The sequence below is a fragment of the Triturus cristatus genome, chromosome 7 (assembly GCF_964204655.1).
Source record: "Triturus cristatus chromosome 7, aTriCri1.1, whole genome shotgun sequence".
NCBI lineage: Eukaryota > Metazoa > Chordata > Amphibia > Caudata > Salamandridae > Triturus > Triturus cristatus.
In genome coordinates this window covers 1,613,842,140-1,613,862,635 of record NC_140590.1, presented here as the reverse complement: position 1 = coordinate 1,613,862,635, position 20,496 = coordinate 1,613,842,140, and the positions used below count along the sequence as shown (strand labels likewise).

General features: G+C 45.2%; 1 protein-coding gene across 1 annotated transcript in view; it reads right to left on the bottom strand.

The window, feature by feature from the left end:
* Nucleotides 1-20,496, bottom strand: part of PDRG1 (p53 and DNA damage regulated 1) — a 50,317-nt gene that overhangs the window by 15,532 nt on the left and 14,289 nt on the right. The window contains exon 3 of the mRNA XM_085619508.1: nt 20,211-20,285. Coding sequence (XP_085475634.1) covers nt 20,211-20,285 — 75 coding nt within the window. The remainder of the gene's footprint in view (nt 1-20,210; nt 20,286-20,496) is intronic.

Sequence of the window (20,496 nt, the reverse complement as noted above, 5' to 3'; positions counted from 1 at the left end):
GGATCATACATTTTCCTCCAGGAACGCTCTAGAGCCTTACGTAATTTTTTAGTGGAGATGAGGGTTTTGTAGAAGAATGGGGCGGAATGCGTTTTTTTGACCAAGACCTCGCTGACAGCTATGATACGGTCAATGGCAGAGGTGAGCCAAGATTTCAGTGGGTTGTCAGCTGTCTCCACCTTATGAGCTAGCTGGGGGCAGATAGCCTCAATGAAATTGCAAAATTCCTGCAGGCCTAATTTATGCCAGAGATGTTTCAGGTTGGGGTTGAGTGCCCGGGAGGGAGCCTGGCAAGGTGTGCAGATGGACAGAGATCAGAATATAATCGGTCTAGGTCATGGGCAGAGGGGGTAAGACACATTGGTGGCTTAGACTAGAGAAAATTGAGTCAAGGAGGTGACCAGCAGCTTGAGTTGTGCCTGTAACTCATTGGATTAATTGCACGGCTGTCATGTCGTCGAGGAGGTTGCTAATTTCGTCAGCCTTCAAACTGAAGATTAAGGTCACCAATAATATTGAAGTTAGCATGTTTTAAAACAAGCGGGGATATGAAGCTGATGATCACATCTCTGAAAGCTTTAGAAGGCTTTTCTGTTAGAAACAAGATGTCAGGGAAATGGTCCTGAAAAAAATGGTCAAAAATGGCAGCATGGCGACGCACCAGTGAGCGACAGTTGATGCTAAGGAGCTTGGTGAGACGTATGAGAAGTGGGACATATGGTGAGCCCAGGTAAGTTGGGTTTGAACCAGATCTTGCGACTAAAAAAAACGTCTCTGGTGGCTCAGTGGACTAATGCAACCACTGCAGGGACCTCTGTTCGACCTCATGGTCAAAGGTTCAAATCCCAGCGGGTCCACTCAGCCTTTCATCCATTTGAGGTAGATAAAATGAGTACCATTGAGTTGGGTAACAATAAAAATCTGTTATTCAGTGCCAAGATACCCTGCTAGGGGTGACCGCGCGCTTTACAAATACACAGGTTATGTTATTATAGGTATTATAAGGGAATGGTGAATTTGGGAAATCCCCCTCTAGGTTCAATAAGGATCTGGAACCTCCAGGGGACTACATTCAGGGACTTTCCTCATTGAGCAGTAATGCTATTCCAGAGTGTGGCACGGCTGCAGGCATCTATAAAACTGAAACCTATGCAGGACAAACTCTTCCTGCAGCACTGCATAGGACTTAAGGTGTTCTCCCTTCCAGACGTCTCCCACTCTGGGGATCCCAATCCTGTCCCACCCACCAAAACCTTCAAGGGAGGCAGCCTCATGCAACAACCAGCCTACCCATAGGGGCTTGCCAATGTAATCTTACGATCCCCTCAAGACCACCATAACGCCATGTCCCAAGAACCACCTTCGTAGGCTCAGGGAGAGAAGATGGAATAAGAGTGCCATACAGCAACCCTTCAAACCCATCCAAGCTACTTCCAGCTGAAACTCAGAGTTCCCCCATCCCCCACATATTGACCACCAGCAGCTGTGTTGCGCTGCCCAGTAACAAAGACGTATTTTCCATTCGCTATGCAGAAGGTTGGTTAAGCTACAAGGTGGCCCGCCGCTGTCACTACATCCTCCAGAATCCTATGGGGCTATTTGCTAGTATGACGAGCGGTGTGCGACCCACTTCGCATTTTGTATTTAAAGCTCCCTGAGCTATGGGTTGACGAGCCCGGATCCCGCACCCGCGCGCCGTGAGAGGTACTAGACCTGATAATTTTTGGCAGTCTACAGCACCCCGCATACGTACCTGCTCCCTGCTGACGAGAGGCAATTACCTCGAAACACGTGTCCAGGGATGGCATTTTAAACTTTTTACTCGTGGCATAGGTGTACCCGCCGCTGTCACTACATCCTCCAGAATCCTATGGGGCTATTTGCTAGTATGACGAGCGGTGTGCGACCCACTTCGCATTTTGTATTTAAAGCTCCCTGAGCTATGGGTTGACGAGCCCGGATCCCGCACCCGCGCGCCGTGAGAGGTACTAGACCTGATAATTTTTGGCAGTCTACAGCACCCCGCATACGTACCTGCTCCCTGCTGACGAGAGGCAATTACCTCGAAACACGTGTCCAGGGATGGCATTTTAAACTTTTTACTCGTGGCATAGGTGTACCCGCCGCTGTCACTACATCCTCCAGAATCCTATGGGGCTATTTGCTAGTATGACGAGCGGTGTGCGACCCACTTCGCATTTTGTATTTAAAGCTCCCTGAGCTATGGGTTGACGAGCCCGGATCCCGCACCCGCGCGCCGTGAGAGGTACTAGACCTGATAATTTTTGGCAGTCTACAGCACCCCGCATACGTACCTGCTCCCTGCTGACGAGAGGCAATTACCTCGAAACACGTGTCCAGGGATGGCATTTTAAACTTTTTACTCGTGGCATAGGTGTACCCGCCGCTGTCACTACATCCTCCAGAATCCTATGGGGCTATTTGCTAGTATGACGAGCGGTGTGCGACCCACTTCGCATTTTGTATTTAAAGCTCCCTGAGCTATGGGTTGACGAGCCCGGATCCCGCACCCGCGCGCCGTGAGAGGTACTAGACCTGATAATTTTTGGCAGTCTACAGCACCCCGCATACGTACCTGCTCCCTGCTGACGAGAGGCAATTACCTCGAAACACGTGTCCAGGGATGGCATTTTAAACTTTTTACTCGTGGCATAGGTGTACCCGCCGCTGTCACTACATCCTCCAGAATCCTATGGGGCTATTTGCTAGTATGACGAGCGGTGTGCGACCCACTTCGCATTTTGTATTTAAAGCTCCCTGAGCTATGGGTTGACGAGCCCGGATCCCGCACCCGCGCGCCGTGAGAGGTACTAGACCTGATAATTTTTGGCAGTCTACAGCACCCCGCATACGTACCTGCTCCCTGCTGACGAGAGGCAATTACCTCGAAACACGTGTCCAGGGATGGCATTTTAAACTTTTTACTCGTGGCATAGGTGTACCCGCCGCTGTCACTACATCCTCCAGAATCCTATGGGGCTATTTGCTAGTATGACGAGCGGTGTGCGACCCACTTCGCATTTTGTATTTAAAGCTCCCTGAGCTATGGGTTGACGAGCCCGGATCCCGCACCCGCGCGCCGTGAGAGGTACTAGACCTGATAATTTTTGGCAGTCTACAGCACCCCGCATACGTACCTGCTCCCGGCTGACGAGAGGCAATTACCTCGAAACACGTGTCCAGGGATGGCATTTTAAACTTTTTACTCGTGGCATAGGTGTACCCGCCGCTGTCACTACATCCTCCAGAATCCTATGGGGCTATTTGCTAGTATGACGAGCGGTGTGCGACCCACTTCGCATTTTGTATTTAAAGCTCCCTGAGCTATGGGTTGACGAGCCCGGATCCCGCACCCGCGCGCCGTGAGAGGTACTAGACCTGATAATTTTTGGCAGTCTACAGCACCCCGCATACGTACCTGCTCCCTGCTGACGAGAGGCAATTACCTCGAAACACGTGTCCAGGGATGGCATTTTAAACTTTTTACTCGTGGCATAGGTGTACCCGCCGCTGTCACTACATCCTCCAGAATCCTATGGGGCTATTTGCTAGTATGACGAGCGGTGTGCGACCCACTTCGCATTTTGTATTTAAAGCTCCCTGAGCTATGGGTTGACGAGCCCGGATCCCGCACCCGCGCGCCGTGAGAGGTACTAGACCTGATAATTTTTGGCAGTCTACAGCACCCCGCATACGTACCTGCTCCCTGCTGACGAGAGGCAATTACCTCGAAACACGTGTCCAGGGATGGCATTTTAAACTTTTTACTCGTGGCATAGGTGTACCCGCCGCTGTCACTACATCCTCCAGAATCCTATGGGGCTATTTGCTAGTATGACGAGCGGTGTGCGACCCACTTCGCATTTTGTATTTAAAGCTCCCTGAGCTATGGGTTGACGAGCCCGGATCCCGCACCCGCGCGCCGTGAGAGGTACTAGACCTGATAATTTTTGGCAGTCTACAGCACCCCGCATACGTACCTGCTCCCTGCTGACGAGAGGCAATTACCTCGAAACACGTGTCCAGGGATGGCATTTTAAACTTTTTACTCGTGGCATAGGTGTACCCGCCGCTGTCACTACATCCTCCAGAATCCTATGGGGCTATTTGCTAGTATGACGAGCGGTGTGCGACCCACTTCGCATTTTGTATTTAAAGCTCCCTGAGCTATGGGTTGACGAGCCCGGATCCCGCACCCGCGCGCCGTGAGAGGTACTAGACCTGATAATTTTTGGCAGTCTACAGCACCCCGCATACGTACCTGCTCCCTGCTGACGAGAGGCAATTACCTCGAAACACGTGTCCAGGGATGGCATTTTAAACTTTTTACTCGTGGCATAGGTGTACCCGCCGCTGTCACTACATCCTCCAGAATCCTATGGGGCTATTTGCTAGTATGACGAGCGGTGTGCGACCCACTTCGCATTTTGTATTTAAAGCTCCCTGAGCTATGGGTTGACGAGCCCGGATCCCGCACCCGCGCGCCGTGAGAGGTACTAGACCTGATAATTTTTGGCAGTCTACAGCACCCCGCATACGTACCTGCTCCCTGCTGACGAGAGGCAATTACCTCGAAACACGTGTCCAGGGATGGCATTTTAAACTTTTTACTCGTGGCATAGGTGTACCCGCCGCTGTCACTACATCCTCCAGAATCCTATGGGGCTATTTGCTAGTATGACGAGCGGTGTGCGACCCACTTCGCATTTTGTATTTAAAGCTCCCTGAGCTATGGGTTGACGAGCCCGGATCCCGCACCCGCGCGCCGTGAGAGGTACTAGACCTGATAATTTTTGGCAGTCTACAGCACCCCGCATACGTACCTGCTCCCTGCTGACGAGAGGCAATTACCTCGAAACACGTGTCCAGGGATGGCATTTTAAACTTTTTACTCGTGGCATAGGTGTACCCGCCGCTGTCACTACATCCTCCAGAATCCTATGGGGCTATTTGCTAGTATGACGAGCGGTGTGCGACCCACTTCGCATTATGTTATTATAGGTATTATAAGGGAATGGTGAATTTGGGAAATCCCCCTCTAGGTTCAATAAGGATCTGGAACCTCCAGGGGACTACATTCAGGGACTTTCCTCATTGAGCAGTAATGCTATTCCAGAGTGTGGCACGGCTGCAGGCATCTATAAAACTGAAACCTATGCAGGACAAACTCTTCCTGCAGCACTGCATAGGACTTAAGGTGTTCTCCCTTCCAGACGTCTCCCACTCTGGGGATCCCAATCCTGTCCCACCCACCAAAACCTTCAAGGGAGGCAGCCTCATGCAACAACCAGCCTACCCATAGGGGCTTGCCAATGTAATCTTACGATCCCCTCAAGACCACCATAACGCCATGTCCCAAGAACCACCTTCGTAGGCTCAGGGAGAGAAGATGGAATAAGAGTGCCATACAGCAACCCTTCAAACCCATCCAAGCTACTTCCAGCTGAAACTCAGAGTTCCCCCATCCCCCACATATTGACCACCAGCAGCTGTGTTGCGCTGCCCAGTAACAAAGACGTATTTTCCATTCGCTATGCAGAAGGTTGGTTAAGCTACAAGGTGGCCTGAATTTTGACCTGCAGCTGGCGCCACCAAATGTGCAGCAGCCGTAAGGCATCGTTTTGTAATATATAAAGCACGCCGGGGTGGGCGATCGTAAACAAAGAGGTGCAGCCCATCACATTTAAATGCAACTTAGCCCAACGAATGAGGTTTGTTGTTAAGCGGAACAACAAAGGACAGATATTCAGGCTTCAAGTTAGACCTGGCTCCGAGCTCACATACATTATGAGGTACCGAAAACTCAGTCTGCGCAGCGTAAGCCGCACAGACCATTCTACTTCAATCTGAGACCCCCGCAGGGGAATCAAATAGATTTGGGCCAGTTGATGGTAAGCCGCGATGTATCCACATATAGAACAAGCATTTGCAATGCAATAGGTCTCGCATTATAAAAGTGTGAGCAGCTGGCATTGCTAATAATAATGCAACACTAGCTATTGGCTTTGTAAATGATAAATAAATGGCATTATGTGTTTGTTTTATAAAATAGATTAAAAAAGGCATTGTCATGAACAATGCCAATAGCTTAAACTTTTGCAAATGTGAGACCTATTGCATTGCAAATGCTTGTTTAATCATAGATCAATGGCATCCAGAGTATGTACATAATGCCTTGTTAGCCAATCACCGACCACAAAACGTATAATAATTATATAAAACAACCCTCAGACACTTATAGTGACACATGCAGAAAAGTAGCACAGGAAGGGAGACCAAAAAAGCTCATTCGATAATTATTGCTCCTGTTTAGACAGAGTAGTGCACAGTGACAGAAAATAAACCTGATTGGCACATAAAAGAGCAAGGTCCACTTAGGGAGGCTATTTTCTTAACTGTCATAACCCTGCCTGGACTTTAGCTTTTGTTTTATTCTTGAAACACCAAGACTGACGAGCTCTGCTCAAACTTCATGTTTTTGTTCTCACTACTTACACTTGAGATTTTTAGCTGGTCATAAACCTTCTCACTAAAAGAAACTTTTTCATGTGCTACTTCTGAGGCTATCTCTAACCTTAAAAACATGTTCCCTCTGACGTAGTACTTCTATAAAACACACACACAAATACACTCAACAACTCACAGATTTACATTTTTTCTAGATACATAAAAGCCTTGTTCAAGAATAATGTGTTAAGAGCTGCAAGATACCCCAGTGTAGGACATTATCCAGAGAGTGAAGCAAATGCAGAGTAAAAAAATACTCTAAATGCTGGGTTCCACCTCAACCAGCTACATGAGTGGAAATGCACTCTTTTTTCACTTTTTTAAGCAAAGGTTTGGAGTGATATTTGGCGCTGCACCACATACGCTGTCTGGTTTCCGGCGCACATAGCCTTAGTTGCAGTGCACAGAAATCTTATACTGCCGCACACAGAGGAAAAAAGGGAACATTGGCCTTGGACCCAAAGGGCATATTTACTAGTAAAGTGACAAAGCGTGCTTTAAAGCCAAGAAGGCTAACGACAAGCGCCATCACTTTAGAAACACAGGGCTGCACCATATTTACAAGAACATGGTGCAACCTAGCGTTTCCCCCTGTGGTGGCCCTAAATTTAGCTGCCTAGTGCCAATGCAGGCACCCTCGCACCATAGGGCAAGGGTGACTGCGCTGCAGGGGAAGATGGCGTTTTGTTACTTCTATGTGTGCTGCTCAATGCAGCACAGATAGAAGTTGCAAAATGTCATTTTTTTAAATGATTGTTTATGTGCAGGAAGGAGCACCTTCCTGCACATAAACAATCACTTGAGTTTTGCTGTTTCCATGTGCGCTGTACCAAGCAGCACACATGGAAACAGCTCAAATTTGGAGCAATTAAACATTTCTCCTTCTTTCGCCAGGGTAAAACCAGGCTGCAGCCCCTGAGAGGCCTCTGGGATACCTATTCCCTAGGTACATAATATACCATATACTAGGGACTTATAAGGGTACCCCAGAATCCAATCTGGAGTGTACCTAAAGTACATGCAATCGATTTAGAGAGGAAGCAGCTAGGCTGCGGCCCTGGATAACAGGGTCACAGCCAGACTAAAGTAAAGAAACAGTGAAACATCAGCAAAAAGTGGGGGTAACCATAAGAAGCAGATCCTACTCTCCTACAAGTATTGTACATTTACATCTGTGATTTATATGTATCAGTTCTTCAAATTAGCCTAGAGTATTTGCATACAGGGCAAACTGTCCTAAAAACTTGCTTTTCTATAGCCCTCCATACTTGACTTCAGCTGTTTCTCAGCAGAGGTGTTAACTTGCCAAGTCTTCGTGAAGGCTGTGCATTCTGTTATCAGCAGCTCAAACATTATAAGGCTTAACTAAAGCAAGAAGCTCAAGACAAAATCAACAGGCGAGGATGAACTACTCGCACATGAGGTAATGTTGCTACCTATAATGTACTTGCCGCTTGTATGGCAAAGAAGCTTGCATTGCTGTCTGTGCGTACCTGTTCTGTCTTGCAAGCAAACCTGTATTTATGGCTGTCTTTTACTACCTAGCCAGGGTTCTGGAGCCCTTTTCTCTTGATGCCACCATGGCGCCACTACTACGCCACCGGAGAGAAAGGAAGACATGGACAGACCCAGACCCTCCAGTGCTGAGCTGCCTGCACGCACGTGAGACTGCCTCGGATAGCGGCTTGCACCTGAGGCACTGGCACAGGAGGGCTCGCAGATGGCCGGGCAGCAGCCACCCCGAAATGGACCGTGCGGGAAGTGGCGGGGAATTAAATGCATTTGATTGGCAAGTGCAGGGCATTAGTAAACTTCGTAGTTAACTAGACCACAAACAAACATTTAAGCCGAGACCACGGCGTCAAGACTGCATGCTACTTACTGCACTGCTGCCGATTTAAATATGAGCCCAAATTGAGCGGATGGTAACTGAGCAGAAAGAAGGGGAAAATGTGCGAACAGCGCCTCTTTTGTGCAAATCCGTGAATCGGGTGTTCAAAATGTATCATTTGCGCTGGAGAGTTTTAGTGCCTAATTTTAAGTGGTTAAATGACCAGAATACTGTTTAGGAGCTGGCAGGTTAAGGGTCATTTCAGATGAACATCGACGAGGGACTAATAGCAAAGAAGAGTATATATCTAGATGTATTTGCCTGCATCAAGACGCATGCTCACGCCCAGCTGGCAATCTTGGAATTGTGTTTTTTATTAAATAAAACCCATTCCAAGATGGCAGTCAGTGTCTCATGATGTGTGTTCATTAGTGTGCAAATACCTGTGCATGGGTCTCGATGCAAACGGACGGTTTTAGTTTGCATTTCTAACAGAGCAGATGCCCATATTAGAATGGTTAAATGAAATTACAATAAATAAAAAAATAATAGTGCATGAAGCACAAACAATGACTAAAGCTGCCCAAAAGCACATTCCTGCTGCACAAATAATTAAATAACTAAATGGGAGTGAGGTGAGAAACAGTCCCGGGAGCATCGGGGAGTAGTAGAGGACACAACTTACCCAATCAGAACAAAGCACAAAGGGTACAGGAGGAAGGAAGCGAGGAAGAGAGGATCACGAAAGGGAATGATAGAGAAACAAATACCACAGGAGCAAGTAAGGACGATAAATTGACATGAAGGAAGGAGAGCTTAAGAAACTAATGGGGAGAAGAGAGAATGAGAAGACATAGGAACGTTGTCAGCATGGACAAGAGGTAAGAAAAGGAGCATGGCACAGAAAAAAATGCAGTGACGTGACTCATTACCAATAAAGACGTCTTAATACCACTGGAAGCAAAGTAAATTAAACGATTATCCTAGTTTTGTTCACATTGTAATTGATGTATTAGTGATGCATCTACCAGGCAAGAGATTAACTGCTCGGTCATTAAATTATTTTTCAGGATGACCAGCTGAGCTGAGGAAGAAACTGATAACCAACCGTTAAATATTCAGCATTGCTGATGCCAGCCAGCAGCACCAAGAACACTTAAGAAGCGAGAACAGGAAAGAGTGCCAGAGGGGGGGGGTTGGAAATGATACACGACGCGCTACATACAAACAACGTTTACATAACAGATGAGCTAAAGTGAGTGAAGCACAGCAGGAACAAAAGGCGCGCAGCAGCAGAGACCATTCATAAGCAGAGGTACTAGTGTAATCGAGGGTCTCACTCTCGGCATCTCCAGCCTCCCATTCGCTGCATCCTGTTGACACCTGACAGGTGCCGGTCGAACCCGGTAGTGGGCGTGATCTGTTGCTATGAAACTGCCAGAGTGAAAGCATTTGGAAGTAATCGGAGGTCTTGTGTTACAATAGCGGCCATGTTGGATGGAGAATTTGCCAAAAGATTGACTGACCAATTGCACCACTAGGCTGACGACATGGATTACATTGTCAGTCTTGAGAAATGGGGCACCCGTTTAAGTAACACCCACAGATTTAGTAATTACAATATGGAATTTCCACCGCATCATGTTTATATATAAAATACTGAATATGATTCAATGAAAACAGTGGGTGTGCCGGCAGAGGAGGCTGGATCTGCGCAGCAAAGCGGCCGTGCGGCCGCGAAAGTGATCGCAATCAAAGCGGCAAGTGAAAGAAAACGCGGCGCGCGCGCCCGCGCACATGCACTGTAGCTCTAGGCTGGCCTGGTAGCACTTTTTGGAGCCCACATACAAAATGTCTCTTCGAGCCAGCGCATGCGCTGGGCTCAGCGAGACCTAAAAAGGATCTGCATCACCCAAGGAGTAGTGAGCATCTGCATAGAATACCGTTTAAAAAAAAATGTATGTGAAGTATTTATTTTAAGTGAAAAACATACCTATAAGAGGCAACATTTATGCTTCCTTTTTTGGTTTTAAAACGTAGTTCCAAATTAGTATGGTTAACATTTGACTAAGAACAACTACTATATTACACCATTTAAAATTCCCCAAAACTAGGGAAAATGGAAGGTCTGTGAAGCAGTTTGTTTTTGTGGCTCACCAGAAAAGGATACCACGCTGTTGCCTTTCTGAGACCCTTTTTTGGCTGAAATCCTGCAATTTTTAATAACTTTACATCATTTGACAAAAATTGGTTTATGTAATTTGACATTTGCCTTTAACTTTCTGCATATACACAAACTGTCTTTTTCCCCTGTTTGACTCTTCACACCTTTTCTGTAAGCGCCATGTCTTTGACGGATGTGCTACATGTGGTGACAAGTCCTGAAACACCAAACACAAGGTCTCTCTCCCAGATTCTCACCCCATCGCGAAGTGCACGATCTTCTTAGAGGTGCCTTACAGGTACCTCAGGGAGATGGAGGGAGTTTGCCTCAGGGCAAGGAGAAATAGGCTGCTCTGCCTCAAAGTCCACTTCCAGAGAGACACGAGAGCTCTCAGCCTCTTCTTCAGCTCCTGGTGTGGCCAGGACTGATTCCTCTTGCAGACCCTCGGGGCACTCTTCGAGTTTCTGGCTCTCCAAGTCAATGTCAAGGAATGCAACATCAAGGTAGACAGCATCAACAAGGTAATAGTTGCAAAGACAGTGGTCGTGATGCTCCACTTCAAGGTTTTCAGGAGTCTCCCAGTCAGTATCTGGTGGCTCCTTTTTAGTGAAATCAATCTCTGCATTGGTTGCTCGAGTGTGACAAAAGATCTGCTTATAACTCCTTCAGCATGGAGAAGTCAGATGCTGAATTCCAGGGAGAAGGTCAGACCCTGGAGATTCACCGTGAATGGCCCATCTCCAAAGTCACATGTTTCCACAGAATATTTCCTTCCTGCTCGGTATGTGGAGAAGGACTCTATTCCAGTCAGAGGTACAGCACTTCCATCACCACCCTATTTAGGGGGGCTGCAAGGTGATTCACCTATGCAGCCTCCTGCTCTGCAGTAATAACATAAGTAGAAGAGACAAAGCCATTGCAAGGATAAACCCTTCAAACGGAAAGACCCTTACTACAGATGCTCAGGGGGATGTAAGGTAAAGTGGATTTGTAGGGTGCTGCTTGTCACCCATGGGGGTATCTAGGAGCCGAGTAGATGAGTGTGGGTATGTGGCGAGGCTGGGCCTGAATACAGGCGCTCTCAATGGTCCTACAAGAAGGCTAATTGAAGAGCCAAGTCGTCAGCTTCTTGCAAAATTCAATAAGCGAGGAGTAGGCCCTGATCTGTTTGGGGGGGTAGGTCATTCCAGGATCTGGCTTCTTGGTAGGAGAATGATCGACCTCCCATTCTGCTTCTGTGGATGCAAGGTGTGTGCGCACAAGTGTGAGTGATGAGGAGCAAAGTTGTCTGGTGGGTTGGTGGTAGTGAAGCCGGTGACTGAGGCATGCAGGTCCCGTGTTGTGTAGTGACAAGAATGTGTGTGTGTGTGTGTGTGTGTGTGAAGTTTTAACTGGCAGCGCTTTTGGATGGGGAGCCAGTGGAGCTCTCTGAGGAGTGGTGTGGGTTTGGCGCAGGAGGTCAAGGATGAGTATGACAACTGTGTTTTGGATGGTTTGAAGTTTGTGAAGAAGATGGTTTGGGATGCTGGCATAGAACAGAAGATTCAAGTTCGGAAAATAAATTACAAATAAACAGGGACTCTCAACAACATTCCACAGCTGTGGGAAAGTCCCTCCAGCAGAGTAATGACTGCCTCACTCTGCCACCAAAGAACTGCACTATGAATGAGAGAAAACTTCCAACCATTTCTCTCATGGCAGGAAACAATAAACAACAACTGAGGGCTGACTATTGTAAAATCGGATTCTTTTAAAAAATATTTTTGCAGCAATTGTTCTTGCTGCTGAAGCTGTTGCTGCCTTTCCCAAAAGACAATATGGGAACATGGCTGGTGTTTCCGACAACCATTAAATTGGATTACCAGGATCTCCTTTCTCTACTCAAAACCAACTTAAGAGTTTCTAACTCTCTTCTCCTTCTTTGATGCATTTCATCTGCGTGTGAGCCGAAGAGGGAAGATCCTGAGAAAGTCATACCCTTCTTCTGGAGGAGAGCCTAAGCCAAGAGCTGTGCCTCATAGATACTCCTTGGCAAATTGTTCTTGCTGAGTCCTTGCCCAGAATACTGATCTTATCAGATGTAATCATTCCTTCCTGAATAATGCTCTTGAAATGGTCTCCTACTCAGGAACTCTGCCGAGGCATCAGCTCCTTGATTTACATAGCTTCCTGCTGTACTGGCTGAGCAGTGTGGTAGAACTGGCAATCTTCAGCACTGATGTGGAAGGGGAGCAAACTTACTTACCAAACGAGTCAATCCTCTTGCTTTCTCTTTCTGGTTGAACGTAGGATGTCGAATCAGAAGCATCATAGTGCTTTTTTTGCCACAGCAACGACCAAGGAGATCAAGAAATTAGATCTCAGAGGAAAAGATCATCCAATTCTGGCGCTCTGTATTTCTTTTCTTGAAAGCGTTCAACAGATTTAATTAATGTCACTGTTTGTATACATAATTGATTCAAAAAGACCTTGAATCAGTACCGCCATATGCCTCGCTTGAGGCTTCGGAAGTAAGGTCTTGAAAAATTAAAGGTGTTGTGTATACCGGAGTCGTCGTCTCAACATGAAGCTTCCAAGCAGCTTTGTTTGTCAAGTCATTAAAAGCAACAACCAGGGAGAGTCTAGGAGGTGGAGAGTCTAGGAGGTGGAGAGTCTAGGAGGTAGACAGTCTGGAGACCGGATGAGACAGATTACGGAGGTTGGAGCCTGGAGAAGATGAAGGTCTTCTTGGTGGACTGACAGCTACGCAAAACTTAAAGAATAGAAGGCCAGAGGTGTCAGAAAACAGGGCTGGAAGCACACAACTACTTTGATCATCGCAACCATCCAATCTCTTGTGTGGGCAGTGCAGCATAGCAAATATTCCGAAGAGAGTTCACTTCCAAACTCCATCTCAATTGCAAATGAGTCATCGCTAACAGGCTGAGGAGTTCACATCGGAGACCTTTCAACTCAGGTCAGATGAGTCTCCTGTTGCAAATCTCTACCACATGAATATGTTTGATTAGATTGGTCTATCTAAATGCACAATGGATCCGGCACTGCACATTACTGAGGAACATACCTCTTACCGTGATGCATCTTCCAGTTTTCTAAATATAAAGGCAGATATTTAATAGCACAGCACGAATGGGTATTAGACAAAACTGTGCTGCAAAACATTTTCTATGACTTGGGTACTCCAGAAATAAATCTGTTTCCCACAGGAGAAAACACAAAATGCCACACCTTTTCAGCCAGGTACTCAGAGCATACATCATGCACTGTAGTATAAGATTAAGGCGATACTCGAAGCATCGGATTGGCACAGGCAAAAGTGGTATCCAGACCACCTTCACCTATCACTTCAACCTCACTTGCTTTCCTTCCATAAAATAGTGTTGGACCTTCAAATCAACCAATCTATCAACTCCGCAATAATGCCCCTAACTAAAAAAAACGATTCCCCCAGGACTTGATTGCCTGCTTGAATGGCGAGTGGAGCCAATATGTTATCTTGGCATTATGTATAACTGAAATAATGATTTAATACTGCAGGAAAACTACAGGAAACATATGACCAACATTGCTGACTTGGTAGAGAGATGGATCTGATAGTCTTTATTACTAGCTGGTAGGATAATGCTGATTAAGATGGCCCTCTTAGCTAGATCACTATATTTGTTTCAAAATATCCCACACCCCCTAAATAGGTAATGTTTTGTGCAGCTAAATTGTTTGTTGATTAGACTTGCCTGTGAAGGTCGCCAGCCCAGGTTAGGATGGTCTAAATTCCAATTGCCATATGAGAAGGGGGGATATGCAGCCCCAAATTTCAAGATTACTACGTAGGCCTGGCCCAATTTGCCAATTTGTTGCTCCAATAAATCAAGCATGTCCCGCACCTGAATTTAGAGGATGGACTGATAGCCCCTTGCACATTAAAGGCAGCCTTATTTCAGAAACCATATAGACAGCGGAAATATATACATGCAGTAAGCTGTATAATCTGCTCATGGACCAGGCTTACTGACATGCAGAATCAAAATATACTTGCCGGCCATCCCACTAATTAATACTCCTCACTTAGAAATGACTAAAGAAAGGAACAGAATTAGAAGTTCGAGGAAACAAGAACTTGCATACTGTAGGTGATCTGTACATTAACACCACCATTAAGACCGATTAAGAATATATCAATGGGGGAAATGGCGCTCTCAATGGCGTCTTAGTATATAGAGACCAATGCAAATCCTTTTGCCAGATTTTTCCCACTATACCAGAGGAGCCTACTAAAGAGGCAGGTCATCATAATGGAAATATCTAATCCTAGCCCCGCCACAAAGATAATTAGACTATACAATTGTATAATTGATGACTTACTGGCAGAGGAAATGTGTTAAAAACAAAAGGGAACGTGAACTGGAACATAATGTAACAGATGCTCAGTGGTCCTACTGTAACTCTGTGATTTGTGTTTACAGCTTTTTTAGACGCATACTATTAATAATTTTTTATGTTTTTAATTGTATGTGATGCTTGAAATATTTGTTTTGCCTAGTCCCCATTCTATCAAACAAATAAACTTGAACTGAACTGAATAGTGGTCCTTTTGTGGCCAGCCGGTTTAATACACTTAAAATATATACATCAGACTTATTACACCCGGTGAGCATGCTCATATATTGTCTGTCAACTGCTCCTGACAGCCGTCACTGTGGTGCCAGGCCAATCTCCTACATCTCGCCTCGCATTGCCACCGGATATTGGGTTTTTTGCAAGATCTAATAGCTGCACTGCCTGAAATGACAGGCTCTTAGCTGCAGATTTCCTGCTTCAAGGCATTGCTGGGGAAGGTCAAAAATATCCCAAAGAGCCAATGCATGGCATTGACACGGTTCTTGGCAAAATTGAGAGTTGCTATGATTTGGATCCATGGCAAAGACCCTAAATTAGAGCACTGGATTACAGATTTATCAACATGCTGTGATCAATCCGAAATATATGCCATCCCGATATCCCTATGTCTCCTGCCCTAGGTATCTTTGGTCATCATTGAGATGCTATGTGGCCAAAAGGGCGTACTTACCATGAAGGAGTTTGATTGCTCTTGCCACCATCAAAACTAATTGTAGGGTAATTTTATAGTCTTACCTAGACCTTGCAGTACTTACTGGCCTTGGGTCGAATTTGTTTGTAATACGTTGTGGACTGTGTTTACCATGCCTAATGTTTGTGCTGAATAGCAGATGTAACTGCTTACTCTATGATGTACTGGCTTAAAATGTCAAATAAATTTAAAAACAAAAACCCCAGACAATCTCTTAAAACGTTCTATCTAAATAATTATTTCTGTCGGAAAGATCATTTTATCTCTTAGATGTAATGAAATCTTTCAAATGCTACTTTGAAAAGACTAAATTGACCCAACATTCCAAACAGCTAGTCATAAACGATGGTGCAGTCTGCACAGACTTGGCTTCTTCAAAGCATACGATAGCTAGATAAATTGATTCTCGCATCACTACTTGCTTTCATAAAAAGGGACTGAAGGACCTTGCAGATAAACCTAAGGCTCATTCTACTGGTCAGAAAGCAGGGACGATTACTTTCTTGCGGAATATACCAATGCAAGATATCTGTAAGGTGCAACCTAGAGGCTTGTCACACATTAACCAAAGATCACTGTACAGACTCTGGCTCCACAACTGATATTCTGGTAGGTCATGCCTTTTTTCACAATGTATTTGCCCAGTAGTTAATTTCTCTTTGTCACTGTCCTTCAAAACCTTCAACAATGTACTTTTAGCTTACTACCCTATTCAAGTTGTTTTTGGATATCCCATGACATGGCATGGCATGGCTTGGCAGTTCAGGCTGGACTGTTCCCACTGGAGCAGGGTCAAGACTGTTTTGCATAGAGCCTGGTCCAAACTGAGGTGGCATGGTGTGCAAAATAAGGATGATTGTTATGGGGCCAGAGTCATTACCAGTGGCTATTAATGCAAGCATTCCATCCATCACTTTTTGTATACTTTAGTATGTCACTCTAAGTGGGATGGGTATGCCCAGATGTGGGTCGCATGCAGACTGTCACTGGAACCAAGCTATACCCAGCTAACAAGTCCATATCAAGGGCAAAACGGCTCCTGGGTTGCTTGTGTTCTGGTTCAAGGAGGAACTGGCTTGGCAGGTCGGACTGGACTGTTCCCGTTGGAGAAGGGTCAAGACCAGTTTGCATATAGCTGGGTCTAAACTGAGGTGGAATGGTGTGCAAAATACGGATGGACTGAGGGTGCGGCCCCAAGTAATTACTGGTGTCTGAAATTAATTCAAGTATTCCATCCATCACGTTTTGTATGTATACTTTAGTAGCTCACCCTAAGTGGGCCAGGTATGCCCAGATGTGGGTTCCATGCACACTGTCACTGGAACTAAGCTGTACCCGGCAGATGAGCCCTTAACAAGGAAAATAAGGATGTACTGGGATGTGGCCTGAGTAATTACCAGTGACTGAGATTAATTCAAGCATTCCATTCATCATTTTTTGTATACTTATGTCAATCTTAAACAAAGCAGAATTTTCATCATATACGCACCATGCTGCAGTCTGAAGTAAGACAAACAATGGGACTTTTGTTCTTTAGTGAACAATGATTGAATAGCAATTAAAAAGGATCCATTTGAAATTTAGTTACTTGTCTAAGCAGAGCTGCACCAAGTAACATGTTTTAGTATTCTGCCCAATAACGAATAGTTGAGTAAACGTTAGGTCGTGTCAGATGTAACCGCACATTTTCTTTAAAATCAAGTTTTAAATTAATAAATTAACTTTTTAAAGCAAGGAAAACACACTTGATAACTTAGTAAATGAAGAAAAAACAAAAGCATGCGGAATGGCTTCAAATTTGTGAAGAGGACATTTTTGAGGGGGGGGGGGGGGAAGTGCTTTATGAATTCTGTTTCGATTAGGTAGATGTGAACATACACACCCTAAGGTCGAGTCTTAAAACTGTGTCCCAATTCTTGAGGAATTCCTACTTAAAGCAGAAGGTCATTACTTCCATAGTACTGAGCATCCTCTAGAATGATGAGAAATGCAGGGTCAAGGCAGGCAGACTCAGAGCTCTTCTGCAATTAGGGTCTCCAAGCAGGGTAGGCGTGTGCTTCCATGCAAGTTAATTCCTGAGCAAGGCAATGTTAAATCAAGGTATTGTTCCACTCTATTAGTAGCACAAGCCAGCTCCTTTAAAGTAACCAACAGTCGCGAGGAGAGAAGGGGGGCCAACATCATCCTGTGAGAACATGAGAAATTAATGCAACAAGATAAGGGTCCTCTACTGTGGTTGTTCATATATACCTCTACGAGGTTCAACAATAAAGGTGTTGCTTGCTATTGGAATGAACATTATGTATTATTGTAATTCAATTTGCTTGTGTTTGACTGAGCACGGCATCACAGCATTTCATATTATGTACAATAAATCAATAAAAGACACTGAAAAAGACTTACAACACCAATTTCTATACAAGCAATGTTTAACACATTCATTATTAGTCCTTGTTAACTAATATGATTTACATATGTCTCATTAGTTGCAGAAAAGAGTCCACCTGAGGTAGTTCCATTAATTCAATAAACTAGACCCATGTGGGGAAAATATTCAGCCCCAAGTTAATAGCATCCTTGGACATATTTGTGTATCTAGATTGAGGAACTTCACAAAATATACTAGTTAACGCATTTCAGCCCCTTCCTTTAAGGCCTCCTCAGGAAGTTAGACTTGACACAACAATCTTTTTACCCAATGATCAGGGCCGTAAATTCTCCTCTCCATAATAATTGTGCTGTTAGGGTACCAGGTCTGTCAGCTAAATGTTCGCAAGTGGTCTGTGTCTTGAATCCAACAGCTAGGACTAGAACCTAGGTAGCTAGGCCCACAGACACCAGTACACACTTTGTACCACGTCAACTGAACTAAAAAAGAGAAGCAAGATGCAGCTAACACTAGAGTGTAACAATCACTCTCCAAAGACGTAATTATTCTCACACATATAAGAACCATGCCTGTTCCCTTAAGGAGTGGGAATACTAATCAATATCTTAAGGGTCTCAGCAAAATACCCACCACCAATGATAGAGAAAGAACGACATAGGATCCTTTCTGTTGTGTGATGAAACCAACAACATCCTACCCTTTGCTTAGGCCCAATTTATGGACAACACCTAATCACAGATGTTTTTTAAAGGGGAACTTGTACAATCACAGCTGTTCTGCGGAACTTGTACAATCACAGCTGTTCTTCATGCTACCCCCCACCCCCTCTCCCAAGCAAATGTAAAAGTCAACAAACAAAAGTACCAAACAAATAAGCTCACAAAGCTGGTCCCCAAACAACACCACCAAAACCACTACTTGGAGCTTTGCAGATCACAATCTTCAAGAATGGACTACTCTATTATCTAATATGAAGGCCTGTTTGAAATGATTACCGAAAAATTGCAGAGCATGTAGAATAATGCTGTCAAGGTGCATCTCAGCATAAGCCCAACCTGATAACCAGGACCTTCAAATGACTCCATGGAGCCCAATGAAAAAAACGAACAGAAATCTTAGTGCAGGCTTCTCATGGCAGGGAACGATCTCCAGAAAAGTGCCTCTCTTTATATGCCTACTGGTGATCTAATTTTCAGACATTCTGCACAGATCTACCAAACCGAGTCTAGTTAGAAGAACCACAAGTTGGGAACTGGGTTCCTTGCTCTGAAAGAACAAAAGCCCTCGGAACACAACCAACCTACTGCCTATTGAGAAAACAACTGAAATCCACCTTGCTCAGATTATCCTTAATAGACTTGCAAAACAAAGCAAAATACAGCGAGCCCCTAGCATTCAAAATGCTTCCTGCCACTGACCCATCAAACTTCCTCTCTTCTTCAGGGAGACCAACCCTAATCCCAAGAGAATATGAGTCACACTGCCACCTGAAGACTAATCAAGAGCATTCCTAGTAGGTACTGTGCACTGGTGGGCACATCCATGGCCCATACTGTTTACACCAAACATCAGCTACTCACTTCGAACCAAAACATATCTTGGAAGTAAAGAGGGGGTTACATGTTTGTCAGTGGCATAGCTAGCCCTCTGGCCGCCTGTGGCGGTCCCTGCATTTGCCGCCCTGCAGCGAAGGGCTTCGGGAGGGGTGGGGGGCTGGCAAGAATTCTCAGTTTGCCATACAGCGGCAAACGCATTGAGGAGCGGGAGGACGGCTCTTGCTGTTGGCGCCTGAGATGGCAGGTAATAGAAGGGGAGGCCGCCACCTGCACAACTCATGCCACAATCTACCACCCCCTCCTCACGCTTCAGCTACGTCACTGATGTTTGTTCTCTGCAAAACATATGAACCTATAGCACATTTCACAGTTACAGGAAAGTTGTTTTTTCATCTAGCTCCATGTAGGTCACTCTGTGTAGAATCCAAATTCCATTTTTATTGGTTTTTACTTGGCTTAAATTCACAACTGAAAATGTACCAATGCAGTCAAACAAGTGAAGAGAACAGATTTTATGAAAGGTAAGGGTTGATCAGCTAACAGTTCCAGGTACATGCAGTCTCTGTGTGCGGCACATGGTGTGAGTGGGCCAATCTCTGCTACAGGCATGATCATAGTGACAAACATACACTGTGTGAATCTGAATTTCTTACCTTTTTGAATCATTTCTGTTGTCTTGGTTTTTGGAAACTTAATGAACATGTCCCCGAAGCAGACCATCACCTTCTCTGAAAGAATTGAAAACACCCCTGTAAGCATGCATCAACTTATCAGGATACATCTCTGTAGAGTCATACAATTGCCAGTAAGTCACAGACATCTGCACGCATCAATTGATCATCTTACCTAATGCAGCCACCAGTGGTTGGAATTTACAGTGGCCCTTTAAGCCCCACTCAAACTAAATGTACATAGTTTGTCCGGGCCAACCCATTCACT